The sequence below is a fragment of the Mobula birostris genome, chromosome 2 (genome assembly GCF_030028105.1).
Source record: "Mobula birostris isolate sMobBir1 chromosome 2, sMobBir1.hap1, whole genome shotgun sequence".
NCBI lineage: Eukaryota > Metazoa > Chordata > Chondrichthyes > Myliobatiformes > Myliobatidae > Mobula > Mobula birostris.
This window is the reverse complement of record NC_092371.1, coordinates 121243450-121266277: the sequence shown is the minus strand read 5'-3', so window position 1 is coordinate 121266277 and position 22828 is coordinate 121243450. Positions and strand designations below refer to the sequence as shown.

The window sequence follows — 22828 nt, the reverse complement described above, 5'->3', positions numbered from 1 at the left end:
CCCTGCTATTTGATCTTTCTTTGTTTACTCCTTTGAGTGGTCCCCGTCTTGGAATCTCTTTTACTCAAACCCTTCTCGTTCCTCTTTTAAATTTGTGCCTCTTCTGTAACCCCTGCCAAGGTAGCATTGAGCAAGCCAAATTGAGTTATTTTTGTTATTATTAAAATATTAATCAATACTGCCTTGTAATTATTGAGAACCACTGTTGTTAACCAGAGTTTTAGTCTTCTCAGCTAACTATTTGTACCGAATTGGAGAAAGGAATGGCATACAAAATCATTCACCCCATTATAATCTGTTAAGGCAAGATCAAGAGAGTTGTTCTTTTCCTCTTTTCTTGCCCTGTAACATTTGCTTTTTCTAGATGTATTTTCCATTGAAAGACTTGAATTTTTTTTGTATTGTGCTTTTAAACATTAAGAAACCGAACCACTCTGTTTAACCATTTTTTTTACATCTCTGCTTGCAACTGCAAATATTACCGCATACAATAAATCTGTCTGCACCTTCAGATTTGTGCTTTTTAATTTAGATTCTTCCTCCCGCCATGATGAACCACTTGGTAGTCTTGTATGTTAAATATGATCTACGTATTGTCTCCCATTTCTACCAGCCTATCTGTCTTTCACTGATTACTTGCAAGTTATTGGAGGGACATTCATGAAACTCGTATTTGAACTAACATCATAGTCTACTTTTTATGCTTTCAGAGTGATGGACACAACAGCAAAGTAAACTGTGTACGATGGCATCACGAAAATGATTGTCTCTACAGCTGCTCAGATGACAAGCATATAGTGGAATGGAGTGTGCCAACAGGAAAAGTGAAATGGTCAGTGCAGTGTTGCTTTTCTTTCCATACACTTTTTTACCCTCTTTTCCTTCACAATTGATTTTTGCATGTTTATTGAGGTCAGTAGGTCCTATGATGGTACAGTAATCAATCACTGCAGGTAGTGCCATCTATTGGTTGCCCTGTACTGTAGCATTCTCACAAAGCAGAGATTTTGCTGCCACCATGGTTGAGAGATAGTTGGAGGGTTGTTGTGCAACACCAGAATGCTCAGACTATTGAGCACCCTTTGCTAATGTAGTGTCATATGTGTGAAGTTGAACTACAAGCTTTAATTGCTTTGACAAATTCAAACTGGTGGAATCTATCACTTGGGAAAATGCAACTCTTCCCGTATTTTTAGTTTTTGCTATTCTGCAGTGAAATACACTAATAATACAATCATTCTAATGAAGAGGTGTAGACTTCTGTAACATTGCATTGTATTAGTTTTAAATGTGATGTAATAAGCGTACCAGAATGAAGAATTTTATGTATTTGACGTAAGTAGTAAGAGTGGAATAGCTGCTCTTTCTGTTGAAGACAAAGGGATGGAAATTTCTTACATCACTTTTGCTAAATATGGGTAAATTATGGTTGCCTGTTTTGATTTCATTTTCCAGTGACTAACATGGAACTACATATAAGAAATGGGATAAAATGCATATCTACTAAAATCAGTCTGTATTTCATTCTCCAGACTGGTTTCTACCACACAGACTTATTGGTCTGTTGTTCCAGAATGCCATCTGATTTTTGATGTTGAATTGGTTACTGGACAGTAACCCAGAATTTGTTTCCTGTCCCTTCATTGTAACCTAAGCTACTTTTGATATTGGGGTGTTGGAGTTGTAGATGGGTACAACAAGAAGGCAAGCCCATTGCTCCAGTGAGATCACGTGAATAATAAAACCCTCTATTTAACTAATCCATCATTAACCCCATTGTATTCTTGCTACATTACTATTTTATCCAAGATTCAACCACTCACCTAACAGTAGAGTAGGGGTTCCCAACCTTGGGTCCAAGGATCCCTTGCTAAATGGTATTGCTCCATGGCATAAAAAAAGGTTGGGAACCCCTGCACTAGAGGTAGTTGTACCTCTAGCAGGAAGTGGCCTGTTAACCTGACAGCCTGCAGTTTGGATATGGGTGGAAACTGGAGCACGGGAATCTCACTTGAACACAGATAGTGTGCAGACTCCACTTAACAGCACTGGAGACTGTCTGTGCTGTTTGCAGAGCAACTGACCTTGCTGTTTGAAGAATTGATTCAGGAATCACTTTGGCTCAGTTTCATTTATCCGCACACTACAAGCATACCAGGGCCAAATTGATGCCATGTAGTCATAACCTTCATATTCTTGTTTTGGCTAAAGTGGTAGAAATAACTGTGATAGAGTTTTGAACTGGCTGTATTTGAATATTGTGGTAGGTAGAAAGGTTAGTAGTCTGGGGGTATGAAGCATTCTCACTTTTGTGATGCAGCACGTGATTTGTGCTCGACAATGATGTGCTAGATGCAGGTTACCCACCACCGCATGGGCCTCCTTGTCCAGCATATTTCCATAACTTCTGCCACCTTCAGTGACATCCTACCATTAAGCACACTTTCTCTTCCTCCCCCCCCCCCCCCCCAACTGACTCTCACCACCACCGCACTCTCCGCTTTCCACAGGTGCTACTCTAGATGTAATTCCCTTGTCCACTCATCCCTCCCCATTTGTTTTCTCTCTTGTCCCACTTGCAGGGCTAAGTGTTACACCTGTCTCTGTACCACCTTCCTCAGTTCTTCCAGATGAGGTGACACTTTACCTGCAAGTCTGTCAGGGTCATCTGTATCCAGTGCTCCTGGTGTAGTCTTCTCTACAGTGATGAAACTGGACATGGATTGGGGGATCAATTCATTGAATGCCTTTGCTCCATCCACCACAAAAGGCAGGATTTCCTGGTGGTGAGCATTTCAATTTGATTTTCCATTCTGTCACAATGAGCCACACAGGGGTGGGAGAAGCAACACTACCTATTTCATCTGGACAGCCTCCAATCTGATGGGCATGAACATAAATTTCTCTAACTTGCAGTAATTTCTCCTTCATCTTTTTCTATTCCCCCATTCTGGCTTGCCTTTACTCTATCAAACCTGCCTACCATCTCCCTCTGGTGCCCCTCCACTTATGTTTTTCTCATGATCCACTGAGCTATCATTTCTTTTCCACTTTCCACTTTCACCTTTACATTTTCCACTTAACACCTCCCAATTTCTTCATCCCCCCCCCCCCGCCAAACATTTGGTTTCACCTGCCAGAATGTACTCCTTCCCCTCTTCCTTTCCAATCCTGATGAAGGTTATCAGGTCATAACAATTGTTTCTTCCCCTCCATAACTGCTGTCTAACTTGCCGAGTTCCGCCAGCATTTTGTGTGCTATATCAGTAGTAGTATCCATCACAACTATGAATTCCTCTATGAAGCAAAACTCAGGTTTACTATTGCCGTAAAGAGAGTTTGTCATCTGACCTGTGTGATCCAGCGATGGATCAGTGTTGTTTGTTAATTGCCCTCTTAAATGGCATTAAGTCGGCATCCCAAATAACCACTTGGTAAGAATCTTAAATGTACAATTAATCCTGTGTATCTTTGGTTAAAAGTTACAGAATGACAAGAGTGGTTGAACAAGTAAATTGCGTATTTATCTCGTATAGCAAATGCTTAGTTTCAGTAAAATGTTTATTCGGGTAGGCAAGGTATTAAACTTTCAATTTCCCTTTGACTTGTTTGAATTTGAGTAAAAGCTTTACAGAATTAGATTTATTACTATTTATTATTTATGGTGCAACTGTAACGAAAACCAATTTCCCCCGGGATCAATAAAGTATGACTATGACTACTATTTTGGGCATGAATCTTTGGCATACAGATCCTTCTTTGCCCGATATTCCATTTTGAAGACTTGCCAAAATATTTTTTTGAAAATGGAACATTCCATGGGCTGTTAAATCCTTAGCCATTTGTTGGAAATCAAAGAGCAGATATGAGCACAGAAGATTATAAACTAAATCTAATGCTATTTCAAGCTTTTGTCTTTGGTTGTGTTCCTATGTGTTACTATAATTTTCAATGCAGACAAGATGTAATTTCCCTTGCTTTATTGCAGCTCTTGCCATCAAAACTATCTTTCAGATGCAAAATGAATAACTTGTCAACTATATTAAATATATTTGGGCTGTTTTTCTTAGTAATTTTTATCTGTTACCTCTTCGTTTATATTCCAAGTTGGATGTGAAAGGTATTCCAATATCCAGGTGATAATAAATAGGTTAAAACTGACATTCCAGTAACATTCCTGGGTAAACACTAAACAGCATGAGGCACTGCCACAAAGTGTAGGTGGATAAACTTATTTCCACAGCTCTGAATTCAAGGCTTAAAACTGAAACAAAATGTGGCCATGGTTATTGGAATTCTGTGGTGCTCATTTTTATAAAGTCATGGGGCAAAAAAAATGCTGATGACTGTTTGAACCTTTTGATGTTATTTGGAGAAGCTTTAGGAGTGGGGTTCTTCAGAAATAACTATCTGAATCTATACTGAGGAACTAGAATGAAGCCCCAGTTTTGTTTTTTGATACTGCAACTGAATTCTGTTTAAAATTAGATGTTTTGTTACAGGCCAGCTAAGATTTTGGCTCCTTAATTAGTCATTAGTTGCTGACTGTTTTCTCTGGTTGTGCAGTACCGTGTGAGGTCAGTTGTTCAATCTGACTGTGTGGCTAGGCACAGCTCAAACCCATTTATAAGTTTGCCGATGACACACTATTGTTGGCAGAATTTCAGATGGTGACGAGGAGGCATACAGCAGTGAGATAGATCAGCTTGTTGAGTGGTGCCTCAACATCAACCTTGCACTCAACGTCAGTAAGACCAAGGAATTGATTGTGGATTACAGGAAGGGGAAGTCGAGTGAACACACAGCAGTCCTCATCGAGGGATCGGCAGTGGAAAGGGTGAGCAGTTTCAAGTTCCTGGGTGTCAACATATCTGAAGATATATCCTGGGCCCTTCATATTGATGCAATTACAAAGAAGGCACAACAGCAGCTATATTTCATTAGGAGTTTGAGGAGACTTGGTATGATACCAAAGACTCCTGCAAATTTCTACAGATGTACGGTGGAGAGCATTCTGAGTGGTTGCATCACTGTCTAGAATGGAGGGGCCACTGCACAGGATTGGAAAAAGCTGTAGAAAATTGTAAACTTAATCAACTCCGTGGGCATTAGCTTCCACAGCATCAAGGACATCTTTAAAAGGCAATGTCTCAAAAAAGCGGCATCAATCATTAAGGACTCCCATTACCCAGGACATGGCCTCTTCTAATTGCTATCATCAAGGAGGTGATACAGGAGCCTGAAGACGCACTCACCATTTCAGGAACAACTCCGTCCCCTCCACTATCAGGTTTCAGCATGGGCAATGAAGTCATACTTTTATTTTCTTCCTCATTCTTTTTTCACTAATTTAATTTTATATATATTATAGATGTAATTTATAGTTCTAGTTATGTATTCCAACTTACTGGTACCACAAACAACAAATTTTGATATATGCCAGTTGTTTTAAAACCAAATCAATTGCAGCTGCTTGCAGCCCTACAGGTTTGTTGTACGTACTTGATGTGCCTCCAGCTCCAAAAGTGGAATCCTTTATTCGATTCTTTATTTGCAATTTGCAAACATAGAACCTGAAGGGATGAAACTTAAGCATACCCAAGTATAAGCTAAGCGCAGTTGAACAGCCAGCAGAAGATACGACCTCCACAGCTGCTGCAAACTGCCGAGAACAAAGCATAAAGACAACTTATTCCCTTCACTTTTACCACTCATAACTAGGTTGCAATAATAAACATAATAAATGTGCAACAGAATACAGTACAGATAGAGAACAGATGCATGGCTCCTACATTCTATGCCCCCAAATTATTGTGCTAGAATAATTACAACTACAGGAGATGTGAAATCTCAACATTTATACAAATGTCCTCTTTTGGTAAGTAGTCTGTCCTGAATTGTGATCTCCTGACAAACTGGCTTGTTCCTCTTGGCTGCATGCAGGAAAATCTGCCTTGAGTTGCTGCTGCCAAAGCTCATCCAAGTGCAAAACTGGAGTTCCATTAACTGTATAGTAGTTAATGAGCCGAGTGTAGTAGTCTCTTCCACCACCGTGGTCTCCTTTCAGTGGTCCTCCCTTCAAAGCTGTTTTTGCTTGTTCTTCCTGGTTTCTTCAAATGTGTGTTCATCCCTCAACAACTGTTGTCTTGCGTATAACTCAGCTAAATCAACCTCCATTCCAATGCATGCAGATGAATTGTTGGAACGCATATGTCGCTCTGCTAGCAATAGAACGTGTTGCAGGCATGGTAAGGCGCACTGCCTTCAGCTTTATATGTAGTCACAATCTGTCCTGTGGCTTTATAAATTTCATTTCCTCCAGCAGTCTGTCCTTCAATATTGCATGTTTGTTTAATTTTTCCTAATCCCTATTTCAGGGTCACTCAATCCACTTTGACTCGTGTTGTTTTCCAAGTTCACAAATCAGACAGAACAATGACAAATTCAATACAACATTTCAATAGAACCAAGTGGCTGAACTCTCAGGCAAATACCAAGATACAGCTTACACTCCCTAAGTGGACAGGCAGTGCTGACCATTCAAAACTGATTCAAACCCAAATTCGCAGCATGAACCATGTTCATTTGGTATAACTACCAGACTTTTGCTGACAGAATGTAGCGGCAAACCAAAACAAGTGTTGCTGCCTGCGACCCTACGGATTTGTACACTTACATCACGTGCCCCCAGCTCCAGTGATTGCTCCCACAGTTAGATCCTATATTTTTGACCCATTATCAGCAATTAGCAAATATACAATCTGGAAGTGATTAAACTAAAGTATACCCAAGTGTACCGTTATTGAGTAATCAGCAAAAGATACAATGTCCACTGGTCCCCAGCTGCTACAAACTGCATAGAACAAAGCATGAAGACGTAACTTATTCTCTTTGTTCTCATCACGTTTCTCCCCCCCCCCCACCTATGTGACTAGTTACCATAGTAAACACAATGCAGATAGAGAACAGATGGCTGGCTCCTACAGCTGTGATATCATTGATTCTGCCTCCATTCAAGCTTTAAAATCTAATGGATGTTATGACAGATGTTGGGGAGAGGTGTGAACAGCTCCGAGAAGTAAACCAAATGAATGGATATGCAGTAAACCAGGCCACACCAACTAGCAAGAGTTCTCTCCTTCTCCAATATGTTCAGTAAAGTAATCTACTAGCCGAGGGGTAGAGGGGGAAATGTTGGAGTGGGAACTTTTACAATATTGGATGTGCATTGCAGAAGTAGTTGGAGTAAAATGCTCCACCAAGTGGATGTGTGCATATTTTGTGCCACAGATGTTTAAAGAATTAAAATCTGAGGACTAGATTTGATAAAATTGTTGCTGCAGGATCATGCTAGTTTATATTTTCCCTTTCTGAAGTCTAGTCTAAAATATTCCTGAGAATTTTGCCATTATTTTCACATGTTTTGAGTCTGTTTACATATACTTAAAAAGAGTTCTTGCGATGAGTAATATATTTGACTGTTAAGCTTTGCTGGGATCATTACCTCATGACAATTTTCATATTAGCATAAAAGAGCAAAATTGTTGTTCATATACCACTAGGCTTTCTCCATTGTGTTATCTGTGGGATTTAGTTTTGATATATTTTGGAGCTGGAAGATGGGCCAGAGTTGCTGGAAGGCAATATTCTCCTTTTGAGAATGTCTTAAATGTGCCTACCATTAGCTTGTTATACAGTATGGAGTAAGTCCTTGTGTGTACACTTCACATTGTCGATCCTTAATTGGACTTTGTTTTTTAATAAGTAGGCACTAACTTGGTATTCAGCTTGATGTAGCATTTGTCTTTGAAGTTATGCTGCTGGGTGAGCTAATGGTTTTTCTTTTTTGATCTTGTAATTGAATTTAGTACTTTTTTAAATTGGGCTACATTTGGCTCTTGATACCAGAGCATGTTTTCAGAAGGCTTTGCTGTGATGATGTCTTATGGTTTCGCTGTATTTCTGATGAATATGACGATACCTCCTTGGCTGTCTGAGCGAGCAAACTCATTCCTAGGGTTTGGTGTTCATTAATCATCCAGATTTAACTTGAAATGGAAAAATGCTAGGAACTTTGCATCTGAAGTGACATTTATTATGCTTGTTTGTGTATGGGTCCAAAATATACCCATCTTTTTATTGCCAGAGTACTTGCACCTGTCACATTCACCCTCGCTCTTCTGTGGAAATGGGGCGATGGGGGGGGCGGTATTATATATTGGATTATTTGGTGAGATAATAATACCATGAAAGGAATTTTTTCTTGTAGCCTATTAAGGACCTTCAACCAAGTGGGCCTTGGTTTACTGTGTAAAAAGTGATAAATTTAATTATCAGCTTTTGCTGAGTTTTAATTTAGGATGATAGGAATGTTGGTTTTAGGCCAATATTTGAATTCTTGATGTTTTCCATCTTGGGAGGTACCCTGTCTAAGGAAAGAACAAAAATGTTTATGGACAAATTCTCCAATTATAAATTTGTGTTGTCAGTGGAGAGGGTGTATGCACAATAAGTTCTTCCAACAGTGCATTAAACAGCATTATAAAATTTGGCATGTAGGATCTATCATGTAAACATAATGCTGAACTAAAACATGTTTTGGTAAAGGTTTTGTAACCCAAGTTGTATTCTGCAGTCTGAGGCACCTCTTCCAAAGCATTAGATATGAATGTAAGATTGGATGACTTTTGGCCAATATGTTTCAAATTAATGTAGATGACTATATTCAAACTTTTTCTTAAAATTATCATAGATTAGGAATACTTGCATCTAATCCTAAATTGTAGATGGCTTTGCAGAGAGATTATATGAGAAAGATGGCAATTCATAATTGCGTGGAGAGGTTTAAACCTAGAACATTGCCTGACTATAAGGGCAGGTTTACTGCTTTCCTATTCCTTCCCTTTAAGTTGTGTGAAATTGCCTTTTATCTGATCAACTGCCAGGTTTAGAGACAGTCTTTGCTGAGAGAGGCCATTTGGCTGATTGAGTCTTCTCCGCCGTTCAATCATGGCTGATCCTTTTTCTTCCTCCTCAGCCCTACACCTCAGTCTTCTCCCTGTAACCTTTGATCCATGTCCAATCAGAATTTAACGAGCTCTGCCTTAAGTACACAGCGACCTGGCCTGCACAGCTGCCTGTGGTAACAAATTCCACAAATTCACCACCCTTAGGCTAAAGAAATTTCTCTCCATATGTTTTACATAGACTCCCCTCTTCCCTGACGCTCTGCCCTCTTGTCCTAGACACCCTCTTCCCCCCCCCCCCATGGAAAACATCTTTGCACATCTACTGTCTAGGCCTTTCAACATTTGGAAGGTTTCACTGAGATTCTCCCCCGCCCCCCCAATCCCTCTAAATTCTGAGTACAGACCCAGAGCCATCAAACATCTCCTCATATGATAACCCTTTTGTTCCTGGAATCTGGAATCATCCTTGTGAACATCCCCTGAAACCCTCTCCAATGCCAGCACATCTTAGATGACGAGCCCAAAACTGTTCACAGTATTCAAGGTGAGGCCTCACCAGTGCCTTATAAAGCCTCAGCATCACATCCCTGCTCTTGTATTCTCGACCTCTTAAAATGAATGCTAACATTGCACTTATCTTTCTCACCACTGACTCAGCTGGCAAGTTAACCTTTGGGGTGTTCTGCACAAAGATTCCCAAGTCGCTTTGCATTTTAGGGTTTTGGATTTTTTTCCCTGTATAGGAAATAAATACTCTGCACATTTATTTCTACTACTAAAGTGCATGGCCATGCATTTTCCAACATTGTATTCTTGCCCATTCTCCTAACCTGTCTATAAGTCCTTCTGCAGCCTACCTGTTTCCTCAACAATATCTGCCCCTCCACTGATCTTTGCATCATCTGCAAACTTGGCAACAAAGTCATCTATTCCATCATTTGAAGAAGCTGTCCCACATCGACTCCTGCGGAACACCACTAGTCACTAGCAGCCAACCAGAAAAGGAACCTTTTATTCCCACTCGCTGCCTCCTACCAATCAGCCAGTGCTCTAACCATGCCAGTAATTTTCCTGTAATACCATGCACTCTTAACTTGGTAAGCAGCCTCTTGTGGTACCTTGTCAAAGGCCTTCTGAAAATCCATATATACACCATGCATTGCATCCCCTTTATCTATCCTACTTGTAATCTCCTCAAAGAATTCCAACAGGTTCATCAGGCAATGGTTTCGCTTAAGGAAGCCATATTGACTTTGTCCTATCTTGTCCTGTGTCACGAAGTACTCTATAACCTCATCCTTACCAATTGATTTCAACATCTTCCAAACCACTGAAGTCAGGCTAACTGGTTTGTAACTTCCTTTCTGTTGCTTTCCTCTTTTCTTAGTGGAGTGACATTTGCAATTTTCCAGTCCTCTGGCACCTTCCCAGAGTCCAATGATTTTTGAAAAATAATTTCTAATGCCACAATCTTTACCATTACCTCTTTCAGAACCTTGGGGTTCGTTCATCTGGTCCATGTGACTTATGTACCCTTAGGCCTTTCAGCTTTTAAGCACCTTCTCCCTTGTAATATTAACTGCACTCACTTGTCTTCCCTCACACTCTTCACCTCTTACGCTGCTAGTGCCTTCCACAGTGAAGGCCAATGCAAAATACTCATTTAGTTCATCTGCCATCTTCATGTCCCCCTTTATTGTTTCACCGGCCTCATTTTCTAGTGGTTCTGTATCTAGTCTTGTCTCTCTTATTTTTTTACATACTTGAAAAAACTTTCACTATCCACTTTGATATTGTTTGCTAGCTTGCTTTCATATTTCATCTTTTCCCTCTTAGTGATTCTTTTAGTTGCTTAATTTTTGCTTGTCTGCCCTCTTGCTTTTACATTAGCTTTGACTCCCCTTATCAGTCATGGTTGTACTATTTTTCCATTTGAGTACTTATTTGTTTTTGGAATGCACCTATCCTGAACTTCCTTATTTTTCCCAGAAACTCGCGCCACTGTTGCTCTGCTGTCCTCCCTGCCAGCATCTCTTTCCAAATTACTTTGGCCAACACTTCTCTCATACCACTGTAATTTCTTTAATGAAATACTGCTGCCTATCTCCCTATCAAATTTCAAGTTGAACTCAAATTATATTGTGATCATAGCTCATCCCCAGTAGACTCAACGACAAACTGCTCTAAAAAGCTATCTCGTAGGCATTCAACAAACTCTCTTGAGATGCATTTCCAACCCCAACCTGATTTTCCGAATTGGCCTGCATGTTGAAATCTCCCATGACTATCATAAGATTGCCCTTTTGACACACCTTTTCTATTTCCCATTGTAATCTGTGGTCCACAACCCAGTTACTGCCATCAGGGTCCTTTTAACAATGCAGTTTCTTAACCCACAAGGATTCAACATTTTTTGATCCTATGTCACATCTTCCTACTGATCTGATGCCATTCTTTAGCAGCAGCAGAGCCACACCACTCCCTCTGCCTACTGTCCTATCCCTCTGATACAACATGTAACCCTAGACATACAGCTTCAAACTACAACCATCATCAGCCATGATTCAGTGATGGCCACAGCACCGTATCTGATAATCTGTAATAATGCATCCACCTTATTTCTTACACTCTATGATACAACATTTTGAGTGCTGTATTTGCTGCCCTTTTTGATTCTGCTTCCTAATGCACTGGTACTTGTCCTTCTGGTTGCTATTTTGTCCTATCCAGAGTCCCTTCACTGCAGTTTCCACCCCCCTGCTGAATTTACACCCTCCCCAAAAGCTCCAACAAACCTGCCCACCTGGTTTTGGTGCAACCCGTCCCTTTTGTACGAGCCATACCTGCCCAGAAGAGATCCTAATGATCCTCAAACCTGAAGCCCTGCCCCTGCAGCCTCTGCCAAATCACCTTGTTTTTCCCTCATTGGTACGTGGCACAGGTAACAATTCAGAAATTATTACCCTGGAGGTCCTGCTTCTCAGCTTGCTCCCTAGCTCTCTCAATTCTCTTTTCAGGACCTTTTCGCTTTTCCTTCCTATGTCATTGGTATTAATATATATCAGGAATACTGAGCTGTGTGGATTTGTGCCATTTAGTACTGCTCTAGTAATTTGGATTTTTTTTTAAACCCACCACACCTCCCCAATCAGCAAATGGAAAGCCGAGAAAGGTAGTGTTACTCACCTTTGTTTGAGCCCTGATGGAAAGATGTTGCTATCAGCAGGCCGCGGCATCACGTTATGGAACCTGGAGACCAAAGAAGTATACAGGGTGAGTACTCAAGACTGCCCTTAAGAGGCAGATTATATTGAGTTGCAAATTCTGGATTTGGGGAAAAGTACTAAGTATGAAATTCAGTGGAATGGCTATGATCTGGTGTATTTAGAAAAAAAGCCTTTATTAAGAATGTTAAGAACATGCAATATATTTAAAGTGGAATGAATGCCAAGGCCAGACATTTTGCTTTTATTTACAAATCCATATTTTTGGCTGCAAATGTTATTTTTGTTTTCTTTAGCTTTGGAGTAAAGTATTTCAGCTCTAACAAACCAAATGGAAAGGCATAATGTAATGAATACTTTTTAAACCTGGATACATTTTCACCAAAACATAATTTCAGAAGGTCTTGCTGTGATGATTTATTATGGTTTCGCTATATTGCTGATAAATATGACGACACCACCTTGGCTGTCTGAGCAAGCTGACCAACTTCTAGATTTGTTTTGGTGTTTTGTCATCATCCATATTTAATTTGAACCAGATTCCGGAGCATTAAATCCTCTTGTGCTTTGTGTATATCTGTGCCTAAAGTAAGCTTGTTTTGATATTGCCACAGTATAGAATTCTCATTCTCTCTTGTGTCTCTTGTTAACTCTGCATAAGAGTAGCCTGAACTTAATAGACGAGGAAACTTGGTCAATGTTTATTTGAAAAGCAAGTTGAGAATTCTTCAGATAGCAAAATATTGGCTTTTGTGTTTTGTAGATTTGAGGAGAGAACATTGGGTGGAGGGAAGGAGAGAATGTGTTCCTCAAAAGCTCCAGGAATTTGTGATAAGACATAAAGCCCATGATGTAAGCATCGATGTGAGGCCTGGGGCCAAGTGTCCTTGTCATTGGACTTCCACTTATTCCTTCATGATCAGCCTTTCTCTTAAACGTCAATTAAATTTCTAACGGTTCATTATTTGTTGGAACTTTTGGGGTGAAGGAAAAGTCCCTGATTTAGGAATGCAAATGTCTAGTTGGAACATAAATATCTTGTTGGGTCATGACATTACAATTTAGTTTCAAACAGCGAGATTCTGAACTTCTGACCAGGCTTGAAGTGCTTGCTCAACAACTACTGCCTACAGGGTATTGGAGTTGGGGAAGATGAGGTAGAAAGTGGGTTTAGCAATGTAATTGAAAGGATGAGGAGTTGGTTGTAACAATTATGGTGGATAAGTTTCCATGAATTTATTATGATTACTCGTGGCTAATTTTTTTTAAACAAAGGTGTAGTTACTTTTCTTGTAATCTCCGTACAGAAATTTACAGGTCACGCAACAGCAATATCGTCACTTACGTTTGCAACAATACGACCATCTAATGATAGCCAGCTATCTGATGGAATAACTGGCCTATATTTCCTCTCTGGAGCTGTGCATGATCGACTGCTTAATGTTTGGTGAGACATTTATGTTAACTAGATAACTTTTTAAAAAATCAGTTAACTGCAGATTGATGTGGTTTCTTTGAACTTCTAGTTTTGTGTTACAGATATTGAAGTGCAATTTGTGGAGTCTACGTTGAAACCTAATTGTCGTTTATATGAGCAAAAAATAGCAAAAAGTCAAATCAGTAGATCTTAAACTGCTTAATTTTTAGCTAAGTTTATGTACTAATGTCTAGTTGCTAATAGTGGATAGTTCCTTTCTTTGCCTTGTGGCACATTGGGCACCAACCTTGTCGTTTCTTCGGCATTTGTCTGTTTTTGCTTTTGCGAGACTGAGTTGTTAACTCAACGCTCAACCCTGCACCGATAGGAAGCATGCAAGGAGCCGGCTGGATTTGAAACCAGGGCCACTTGCCTTGAAGTAGAGTGTGGATGCCACAACATCACCAGCCGACTTGCCTATTGGATATGCAGGGCAGGAAAAGACCTTAATTCCAAATTTAAGAAATCTTTTAGAAGCCTACCATAAGAATAATTCAATGCATGCTACTAACTGCACACAATACTCCCAAGTGTGACCTAATCGATGCTTTAAGTTGCAACAAAACCCCCCAATGATATGAAGTCGAACGATCCATGTGCCTTTTTCAGCACTATGTACTGTTGCCATTTTTAGGAATTAGGAACTTAAGCTTAAAGGCTCCTCTGGTGATCAACATTCTTAGTTTTCTACTATTTACTGTGTATGCCCCACCCCTACTTGATTTACTAAATGGCACCACCCTCCACTTGCTGGGAATAATTTCCATCTATTAGCGCTCCTTCCAATTTTTCATCTATCCTGTTGTATCCACCTTTGCTATCCACAAAACCAATCTCTGCATCTTTGGCAAACTAATTCCTGTGATTTGCCATGAGTTGTGCATCCAATCGTAAATACACTCTGCTTCCATCAACAAGCAAATCTTTGGATCCAACTGGTCAGCTTGCCTTGAATCCTGTATGCTTTAACCACAGTGCAGAACCTTGTTAAATACCTTAAAGTCCAGAAGGATAATGTCTACTATCCTGCTTTCATCAGTAGTTTTAGTTAACTCCTCCAAAAAGAACTTGCTCAAATTAGTGAAATTCGATCAAATCCATTCGGAAGCTGTGACATAGTTCCAGAACAAAATATTTCAATGGTGGCTGTTTGTTTAGAAGATCTTAAATTCTTTAATCTTGCATGGGTGGAGGCTCTGCTACCACACCAGGTCTGGCTGGACTGTCACGTTATGTATTTCAACCATTAACTTTGCTTCGGTGTTACAAAGATCTTAAACACTTATTTTAAAACCCTTCTCTAATCTGTTAATTTCTACTTCATCAATTTCTGAATTTCATTCAACTAGCAGACTATTCTAGTTATTCTGTAATAAAATATCTAGTTTAATGTGATGCTTGAAAGTTTTGCTCTAATATCATTGGAAAAGCTCATTCTATGCTAACCTCTCTCTCTGTCCTATAACAATGACTTCTTGAAGCTCAGCTCAATGCTTCTTTGCTATTTCTCAACAGGCAAGTGCGACAAGATGGGAAGGATAAGAATGCAGTGCTGTCCTTCATACTAACAGATGAGCCTGTGTATGTGGATCTGGCTACTTCAGGTGACAGAGAAGATGTACGTGGAGCACCTCAGATGAGCATTGGTTTTAATTTGTAATGTTAATGGAAAATCATCATCCTGTATTGGATATTCTTTAGATTTTACAATACAGGTTTCCCTCGCCATCCGAAGGTAGAGCGTTCCTAAGAAACGGTTCGTAAGCCGGAATGTCGTAAAGCAAAGGAGCAATTACCATTTATTTATATATGGAAAAAATTTGAGTGTTCGCAAACCCAAAAATAACCTACCAACTCATGCCAAATAACACACAAAGCCTAAAATAACAGTAACATATAGTAAAAGCAGGAATGATATGATAAGACCATAAGACAAAGGAGCAGAAGTCGGCCATTTGGCCCATTGAGTCTGCTCCACCATTTTATCATGAGCTGATCCATTCTCCCATTTAGTCCCACTCCCCCGCCTTCTCACCATAACCTTTGATGCCCTGGCTACTCAGATACCTATCAATCTCTGCCTTAAATACACAAATAAATACACAGCCTATATAAAGTAGAAATACTTTACAATCATTGCTGCACTGTCCTCCGTAGCGAAAATCTCACGCAAGCGCTCTCGGCAGAAGCACTCTCTCCAGTAACCTTTAAGCTATGAAGCTGCCAAATCATACCAAATAATGCATAAAAATACACAGCCTATATAAAGTAGAAATAATGTATGTACAGTGTAGTATCACTTATGTGAATCGGGAAGACAGCGCCAAGCACACCGATTATGGTGTGTTAGGCTGAGTTGTCGGAGGTTGGTGTGGTGCAGTGGCTCCACCCTCCAGGCCGCCGACCAATACCAATCCGCAAAGAATGCAGGGGTACAACGGTAGCTGGGACGCACCCAGCACATCTTTAAGAAAAAAACCGAAATAAACAAGCTAATTAATTAGGTGCCGCCTGGCATGTAAATGTCGGCCCAGATCAGAGGGGATGCTGATTGCATTGCCTCTGATCTGTGCCGACATTTACATGCCAGGCGGCACCTAATTAATTAGCTTGTTTATTTCAGCTTTTTCTTAAAGATGTGCTGGGTGCATCCTGGCTACCGCTGCATTCTCTGCGGCAGTGTATTGGTCCACGGCCCGAGAGTTGGGGTGGTGGGACATTGGGGTGTCTTCTCATCGATCGGGGCAGGCAGGTCATCTTCTTTGTCTCGATGTCAAAGGTCGAAGTTGGTCGTCTGATGTGGAAGGCTTTCTTGACTGTTTAGCCTCGCGTATTTTTCTATCATACAGTTCTTTGTAAGCACTCAAACCATTTTGGAAATTTACCCTAAACCTACGTACCCTTTCAAAATTAAAGTCATACTTTATCATTGCAGCGAAAATTTCACGCAGTTGTTTCATGTTCAGGTCCTGGATGACTTCACTTTTGGTCTGTTTGCTACTGCATTCGGTTTTGATTGTTATCCTTTCCTCTTTCAATTGCATCAGCTCTTCATCTATCAGTTCTTGGTCATGGGATGCCAAAATCTCTTCAACATCATCTTCGTCAATTTCCACAAGCCAAACTCACTTTGTCCTTACTTCGTTCACCACGATCGAACCGCTTGATTATGTCTAGCTTTCCGCTAAGTGTAACACCCTTACGAGCTCTTTTAGGCTTTTCCGATACTGTACCTTAGAATTCATTTTGCTAACGGATGCTCACAGGCACATGTTTAAGTAATGCTGGCTAGAATGCAGTTCCAGGGGAGGAGCGGCTGCTTGGGGCGCGCGCTGCCTTTTCTCGTAACAGTGAAAACGCCTTCTGTTAGGGAAAACAGGTAACTAATGTAGGTCTTTCGTAACAGTGAGGTTTCGTAAAGCGAACGTTGGAATAGCGGGGGACACCTGTACATACTCTAAATTTCAGCATAAATATTTTAGAGGGCACCTTGTTCATTTGTATATCTCATTTTATTACAAGATTATTCCTTTTCTTAAGGAATTAATAACTAGTGAAGATAATACTTGTTGGATAACGTGCTCTCAGCCTTTAAATTGCTGCTTCCAAATTTTTAGCAATTTCATGGCAGTTAGCATAAAAAAAAACAAGATAGCTGGTTGAATTTTTCCACAAGCCTTTATTTTCCCTCTTTCCATATTGGAATCACTAAAACCATTCTTTGGACCGCAGTGCAATTTGCTGTTTATTAGAATGCTTTCCATTTGCATAGCTGATTGCAGAACAAACAATGAATGGGCATCCAAAGAGTAAACCCTTGAATTAACACCCTGTTTACTTCCTCCACTACATGTACATTGGTTGCATAAAACAAATATTAAGGCATCCATTAGTTTTGCACTTCACTCTCCAGGGCGCAGGCCTGGGCAAGGTTGTATGGGAGACCGGCAGTTGCCCATGCTGCAAGTGTCCCCTCTCCATGACACTGATGTTGTCCAAGGGAAGGGGAAGGGCCGATACAGCTTGGCACCAGTGTTGTCGCAGAGCTCTGTGTGGTTAAGTGCCTTGTTGAAGGACACAATACACTGCCTCAGTTGGGGATTGAACTCACGACCTTCAGATCACTAGTCCAATGCCTTAACCACTTGGCCACGTGCCCACATATAAAACAAATATGCTGAAGGAGTATTTGTAGAGGAAATGGACAGCTGGTGTTTGGGTTGAAACCCTGTCAACAGTTGTTCTCCTTCCACAAGACAAATTCCAGTAAACTACTAGGGCTTTTTCTCTGAAACATGAGATCCTTCTAGTTAGGAAATGGGCTGTTATTGCCTGCATATTTTCCTTACAAGCAAAACATGTGTATTGATCTTTGACTCAGGTTTTTTTTTAATCTCTTTGGTGTAGTGTTGTGGGAGTGTCTTTGTCATTGTAAGATGTTTCAAGACAACAGCTCTCACCAATTCCATTGTAATTCAGAATGGCTCCATAAGTACTATATCAAAATGGGTATGAAATAATTGGATCTTTGTGGTTAGAGCTCACTACCATAACCATCTCAGTGATTCATTGCTGCGTAGAAATATACTTCTGAAAAGTTAGTGAAGTATATTGGGGTGGGATGGTAAGATTGTTTTCTAACAAAAGCTACTAAAGAAGTATTTCGGCGTGAATTGTGAAAATTGTGGCTATAAACATCAATGTAATTTTTTCTAAGTGACCTTGAGAGGTTGGGCATATTTGGTTTCTACCAATAAAATTCAGAAGATTTCTAGCTCAGTCAAAGGAGATGCTGTATAAACTTTAAAGTCCACCGGTAACTTCAAAATAGACTTTTTTTTTCTCCCAACCCTTTGTACATTGTCATTGAATTACACAAATCTGAGAGTAATTGTATTCTTGTTCTTCAGCCAGTGAAGTTAGCAGTTGTTTGCCGGGATGGACAGATGCACCTGTTTGAACACATCTTAAATGGGTAAGAATGGATTTGCTCTTAGAACATATGAAATAGCAGCAGGAGTAGGCCATCTGGTCCGTCAAGCCTGCTTTGCAATTCATGGCTGATCTGACCATGGACTTATCTCCACCTACCTGCCCTTTCCCCAGAACCCTTAATTCCCCTACTATGCAAAAATCTATCCAACCTTGTCTTAAGTATATTTACTGAGGTAGCCTCCTGCTTCATTGGGCAGAGAATTCCACAGATTCTCCACTCTCTGGGAAAAGCAGTTCCTCTTCATCTCAGTTCTAAATCCACTCCCCCAAATCTTGAGGCTATGTCCCCTAGTTCTAGTCTCACCTGCCAGTGGAAACAACTTTCCTGCCTCTATCTTATCTATCCCTTTCAGAATTTTGTTTCTCTTGTTGATCAAAATGCTATCCTTAACACTAAAACTGAGTTTGTCTCTATACACCGTAATTGACTGAGAGAAAGGGAAGGCCATTGCTAACTTCAGCAGAGAGTGGGGCTCCCTATCTGACACAAGCATTCTTTGAGACCATATTTAGCATTCTTGTCGGTGTGGGGAAGGGGAAACTAGCAAAAGGTCATCCTGCACACTGCAATTAGAAATGAGCTGTCAGGTGAAATCAATATGGTTACCAAAAGAACTGCTCTATGGCTGATACCATAGCGTCTGTCATGCACATGACCCTGACACCTTGAGAACAAGGAAACTAGTGTCAGAATGCTGTTTCTGAATTTCAGTTCCGCATTCAACAGTATAGTCCAGCAGAGCATGATGAACAACTGCTCCTCCCTCCCCATCATCCTCAACATAGGTGGTTAGAAAGGCTCTACAGCAGGTAGTCAGAACTGCCCAACAAATCACTGGCATTAGCCTACCTGCCATCAAGGATGTGTATACAGAAAGGTGCTGGAAAAAGGCCAGCAATATGAGCAATCCCACCCACCCTGCTGCTGGACAGTTTGTTGTATCCCATCAGGGAGGAAGCTGTGTAGCATCAATGCAAGGACCAGCAGACCCAAAAACAGTTAATTTCCTTGAGCAATAAGGCTGATCAACACACGCACCCACTAACCCGCCCCAGAGAAAATCTGCAGCTGCTGGAAATCAAAGTAATATACAGAAAATGCTGGAGGAACTCTGCAGGGCAGACAGCCTGGTCTGCTGAGTTCCTCCAATATTTTGTGTACTACCACCTGTAATTTATCATTTCCTTTTACTCACCTTGAGTGTAGACGCTCGTATACCTAGCTCACTTTATGTTCATGTAATCAGTTATGTATACAAATTATCTTGGGTATATTTATATATTTATTGTTTTCTTTATTCTAGTGTTTTTATATGTTGGGTTCTGAGTGACAAATACTTTGTTCTCCATTACACTTGTGTACAGAAAATTGCATAAAGCAATCTTGAGATTAATCTTTTTATATTGATCTGATGGTTGTTTATTTTGCAGCCACTGTAAAAAGCCCCTTTTGCCAACGTGCACTTTTCAGATTGCGACGTCGGGGAAAGGAAATGAAGTGAAACCTATTCCAATCCTGGCAGCAACTTTCTGTTCAGACAGTCAGTCAGTGTTGATAGCATATAACAATCTGCTGCATCCTATCATAGAAAGATTGGTAAGTGCAATCGGGGAAACTTCTTGATGATCATTTTAGCAGTCTGCTGTTTTGAGGGCAACTAAATTAGAGAGGGTACGAGTATCCGATTACGTGTATATTCTCTTTACTCTAAATCTTAATTGACTTGTTGCTCCCATATTTTTTCCTGTTGAGTAAACAATCAAATTGGCAATTGCGTGACATGAAAAGTGTTGCTTTGCAGAAGCAGTACAGTGCAAAGACATAAAATTACTATAAATTATAAAATTAGTGCAAAGAGAAAGGAATAAGTTAGTGTTCGTAAGTTCATGGACTATTCAGAAATCTGGAGGGGAAGAAGCTGTTTCTGAATTGTTGAGTATGGGAATTCAGTCTCCTGTACTTCCTCCCTGAAGGCATGCCCAGGTTGGTGAAAGGTCCTTAGTGATGAATGCTGCTGCTTGTTGGAGGCTTTGGGTGGTTTGTGCCTGTGGAGCTGCCTGAGTGCAGTCCCAGCTGAGCTCTCACCGAGGACTGGTGTGTATTCTCCCAACTTCCCCTTCCCAAAGTCCGCAATTAATTACTCAGGTCTTGCTGTCATCAAGTGTGAGATTGTTGCGACACCAATCAATCAGCTGATCTACTTCATCACCATCTGAGATTCTGTGGTCAAGTCGTACTCAATGCCCAAATAGTAGATGCTACTATGTATTGAGTCTGTGAATGAAGACTCAAGCTACCCAGAAATACATATAAATATATTTGTTTTTACCTGTTTCTGGCATGATTTTAGACCACCTTTACTGTTATATATTCCAGGTATGAAATTTTTGGGTCACAGTCACAGCATGGCAGTAAGCCCTTTGGTTCAGCTGATCCACGCTGATCAAGATGTCCATCTAACTTTGGCCCATTTGCCTGTATTTGGCCCTTAACCTTCTAAACCTTTCCAATCCATGTATCTGTCCAGCTGCCTTTTAAAAGCTGTTATACCTGCCTGAAACTCTCCCTCTGGCACCTTATTCCAGATGCGTACTGTACTGTGTATAATAAAGTCATCACCTAAGTACCCATTAAATCTTTCCCTTATTGCCTTAATCCTGTTCTTTCTATCTTTTGATTTTCCCAATCCTGGGAAAAAGACTAAATGCATTTACCCTCTCTGATTTGATATACCCCAAATCAGATAAGTTATTGAAAAGTACAACGCAGGTACAGGCCCTTTGGCCCATCTCAACTGTGCCGAACCATTTAAACCACCTACTCCCATCGACCTGCACCCTGGCCATAGCCACCTTATCCTTAATGATATATTTCCTGACTAAGCAGCTGAACTTGCTGTTAATTGTTTGTACTGGTAATCCCTTGTCTAACAGCCTTTACAAAGTCAGCTATTGTTTGCCATTTTTAATTTCAGACATTGAATACCAAGGAATCTCATATTTGTCTGGTGAGAGATACTCAGATGACCGTGTCACTTTCAGTGGAGGATGCTGTGAGCAAAGTAAGTTAAGATACTTTCAGACTTAGTTCAGTTGTCTTTGTAAAAATTTCATTAATTTCTTGAGCAATTACAAATGAGGATGAAACATCATTTAATTTTGAAGATTACTGGGTGCAAAGTACAAAGATGCTCTGTTTGAAAGCCATCCCCCGCCCCACAGAAGATAAGATTTTTTTCTCACCTTGCTTTTTGGTGTTGTGCTTTCTGCGCAGTAATGTATTTTCATTGTACTTTGCCCTTTAAAAATGTGGAAAATTCTTTCCTGGTTTATCTGATCTTTAAAAAGCATATATGTGGTATGCTATTAATCACTTAATTCTTCTGACTTGAACTAAAAAATCATCACAAGTTTTGTCTGTATAGCTCAGCAGAGGTTTGTGGCACCCAAGTGATGGTGAGAGTACAAAATTACTGTTTTGTTACACAAGTAAAAGCCAAGGAGAGCTGCCAAAGCTCAAGCTGGGAAAGCTGCACACTGTTCCTTTTGGTATAGGTCCAGGAGGTCTATTGATTTCAATTGAGGTAAATGTTAGAAAAAGAAAACAAGCTTTGAGTTGGTTACTTGTATTAAATTGTATTTTTCCACTTAACATTTTTAATAATCTAACTAGATTCTTAATACCTGGGTGCACATGTGAGTATGTTAGGTCTCTGATTCCAGCTGGAAATCTTGAAGTTAGGATTAATCTCCAAATATTTTGAGGAAATGAGTGAGAACTTTTCCAATACAAGTTGAGCACCCCTTATCTGAAAACCTCCCAAATCTAAAAATGCCACGAATGGGATATTCCACAAGGCACTGGGAAGGTTCCCAGGCAATGCACACATTCCTGCGCACTACACAGTTATGAGAAGTAAAACCCTATGTCTTGAGCAGGTGCCATTTTGTTTTCAGCAGTCATCATGGCCAGACTTTTATGCATTACTGTAATTACCATGTGCTTTGCACTTTCTCTTTTCTGTGCTGAGAATATATTGTTGAAAATGTCAAAACAGCCTGCAGTAATGTCCATGGGGATTAGTGAAAAGAAAGAGGAGGCATTTGTTTATCTAAGCACAATATCCAGTCGGAAAAACTTGAGAGCGATGCAAGTGTGAAGC

At 40.3% G+C, this 22828-nt stretch overlaps 1 protein-coding gene and 2 non-coding genes across 3 annotated transcripts in view; all 3 read left to right on the top strand.

The window, feature by feature from the left end:
- Nucleotides 1-22828, top strand: part of wdr43 (WD repeat domain 43) — a 57832-nt gene that overhangs the window by 12973 nt on the left and 22031 nt on the right. Inside the window, exons 3-9 of the mRNA XM_072247145.1 lie at nucleotides 711-832; nucleotides 12122-12242; nucleotides 13501-13640; nucleotides 15186-15288; nucleotides 18581-18645; nucleotides 20097-20262; nucleotides 21641-21727. Coding sequence (XP_072103246.1) covers nucleotides 711-832; nucleotides 12122-12242; nucleotides 13501-13640; nucleotides 15186-15288; nucleotides 18581-18645; nucleotides 20097-20262; nucleotides 21641-21727 — 804 coding nt within the window. The remainder of the gene's footprint in view (nucleotides 1-710; nucleotides 833-12121; nucleotides 12243-13500; nucleotides 13641-15185; nucleotides 15289-18580; nucleotides 18646-20096; nucleotides 20263-21640; nucleotides 21728-22828) is intronic.
- On the top strand, nucleotides 7928-8001 carry LOC140194336 (small nucleolar RNA SNORD53/SNORD92). The gene has a single exon (XR_011885184.1). It is a non-coding gene; the product is annotated as a small nucleolar RNA SNORD53/SNORD92 (small nucleolar RNA).
- On the top strand, nucleotides 12598-12671 carry LOC140194335 (small nucleolar RNA SNORD53/SNORD92). The gene has a single exon (XR_011885183.1). It is a non-coding gene; the product is annotated as a small nucleolar RNA SNORD53/SNORD92 (small nucleolar RNA).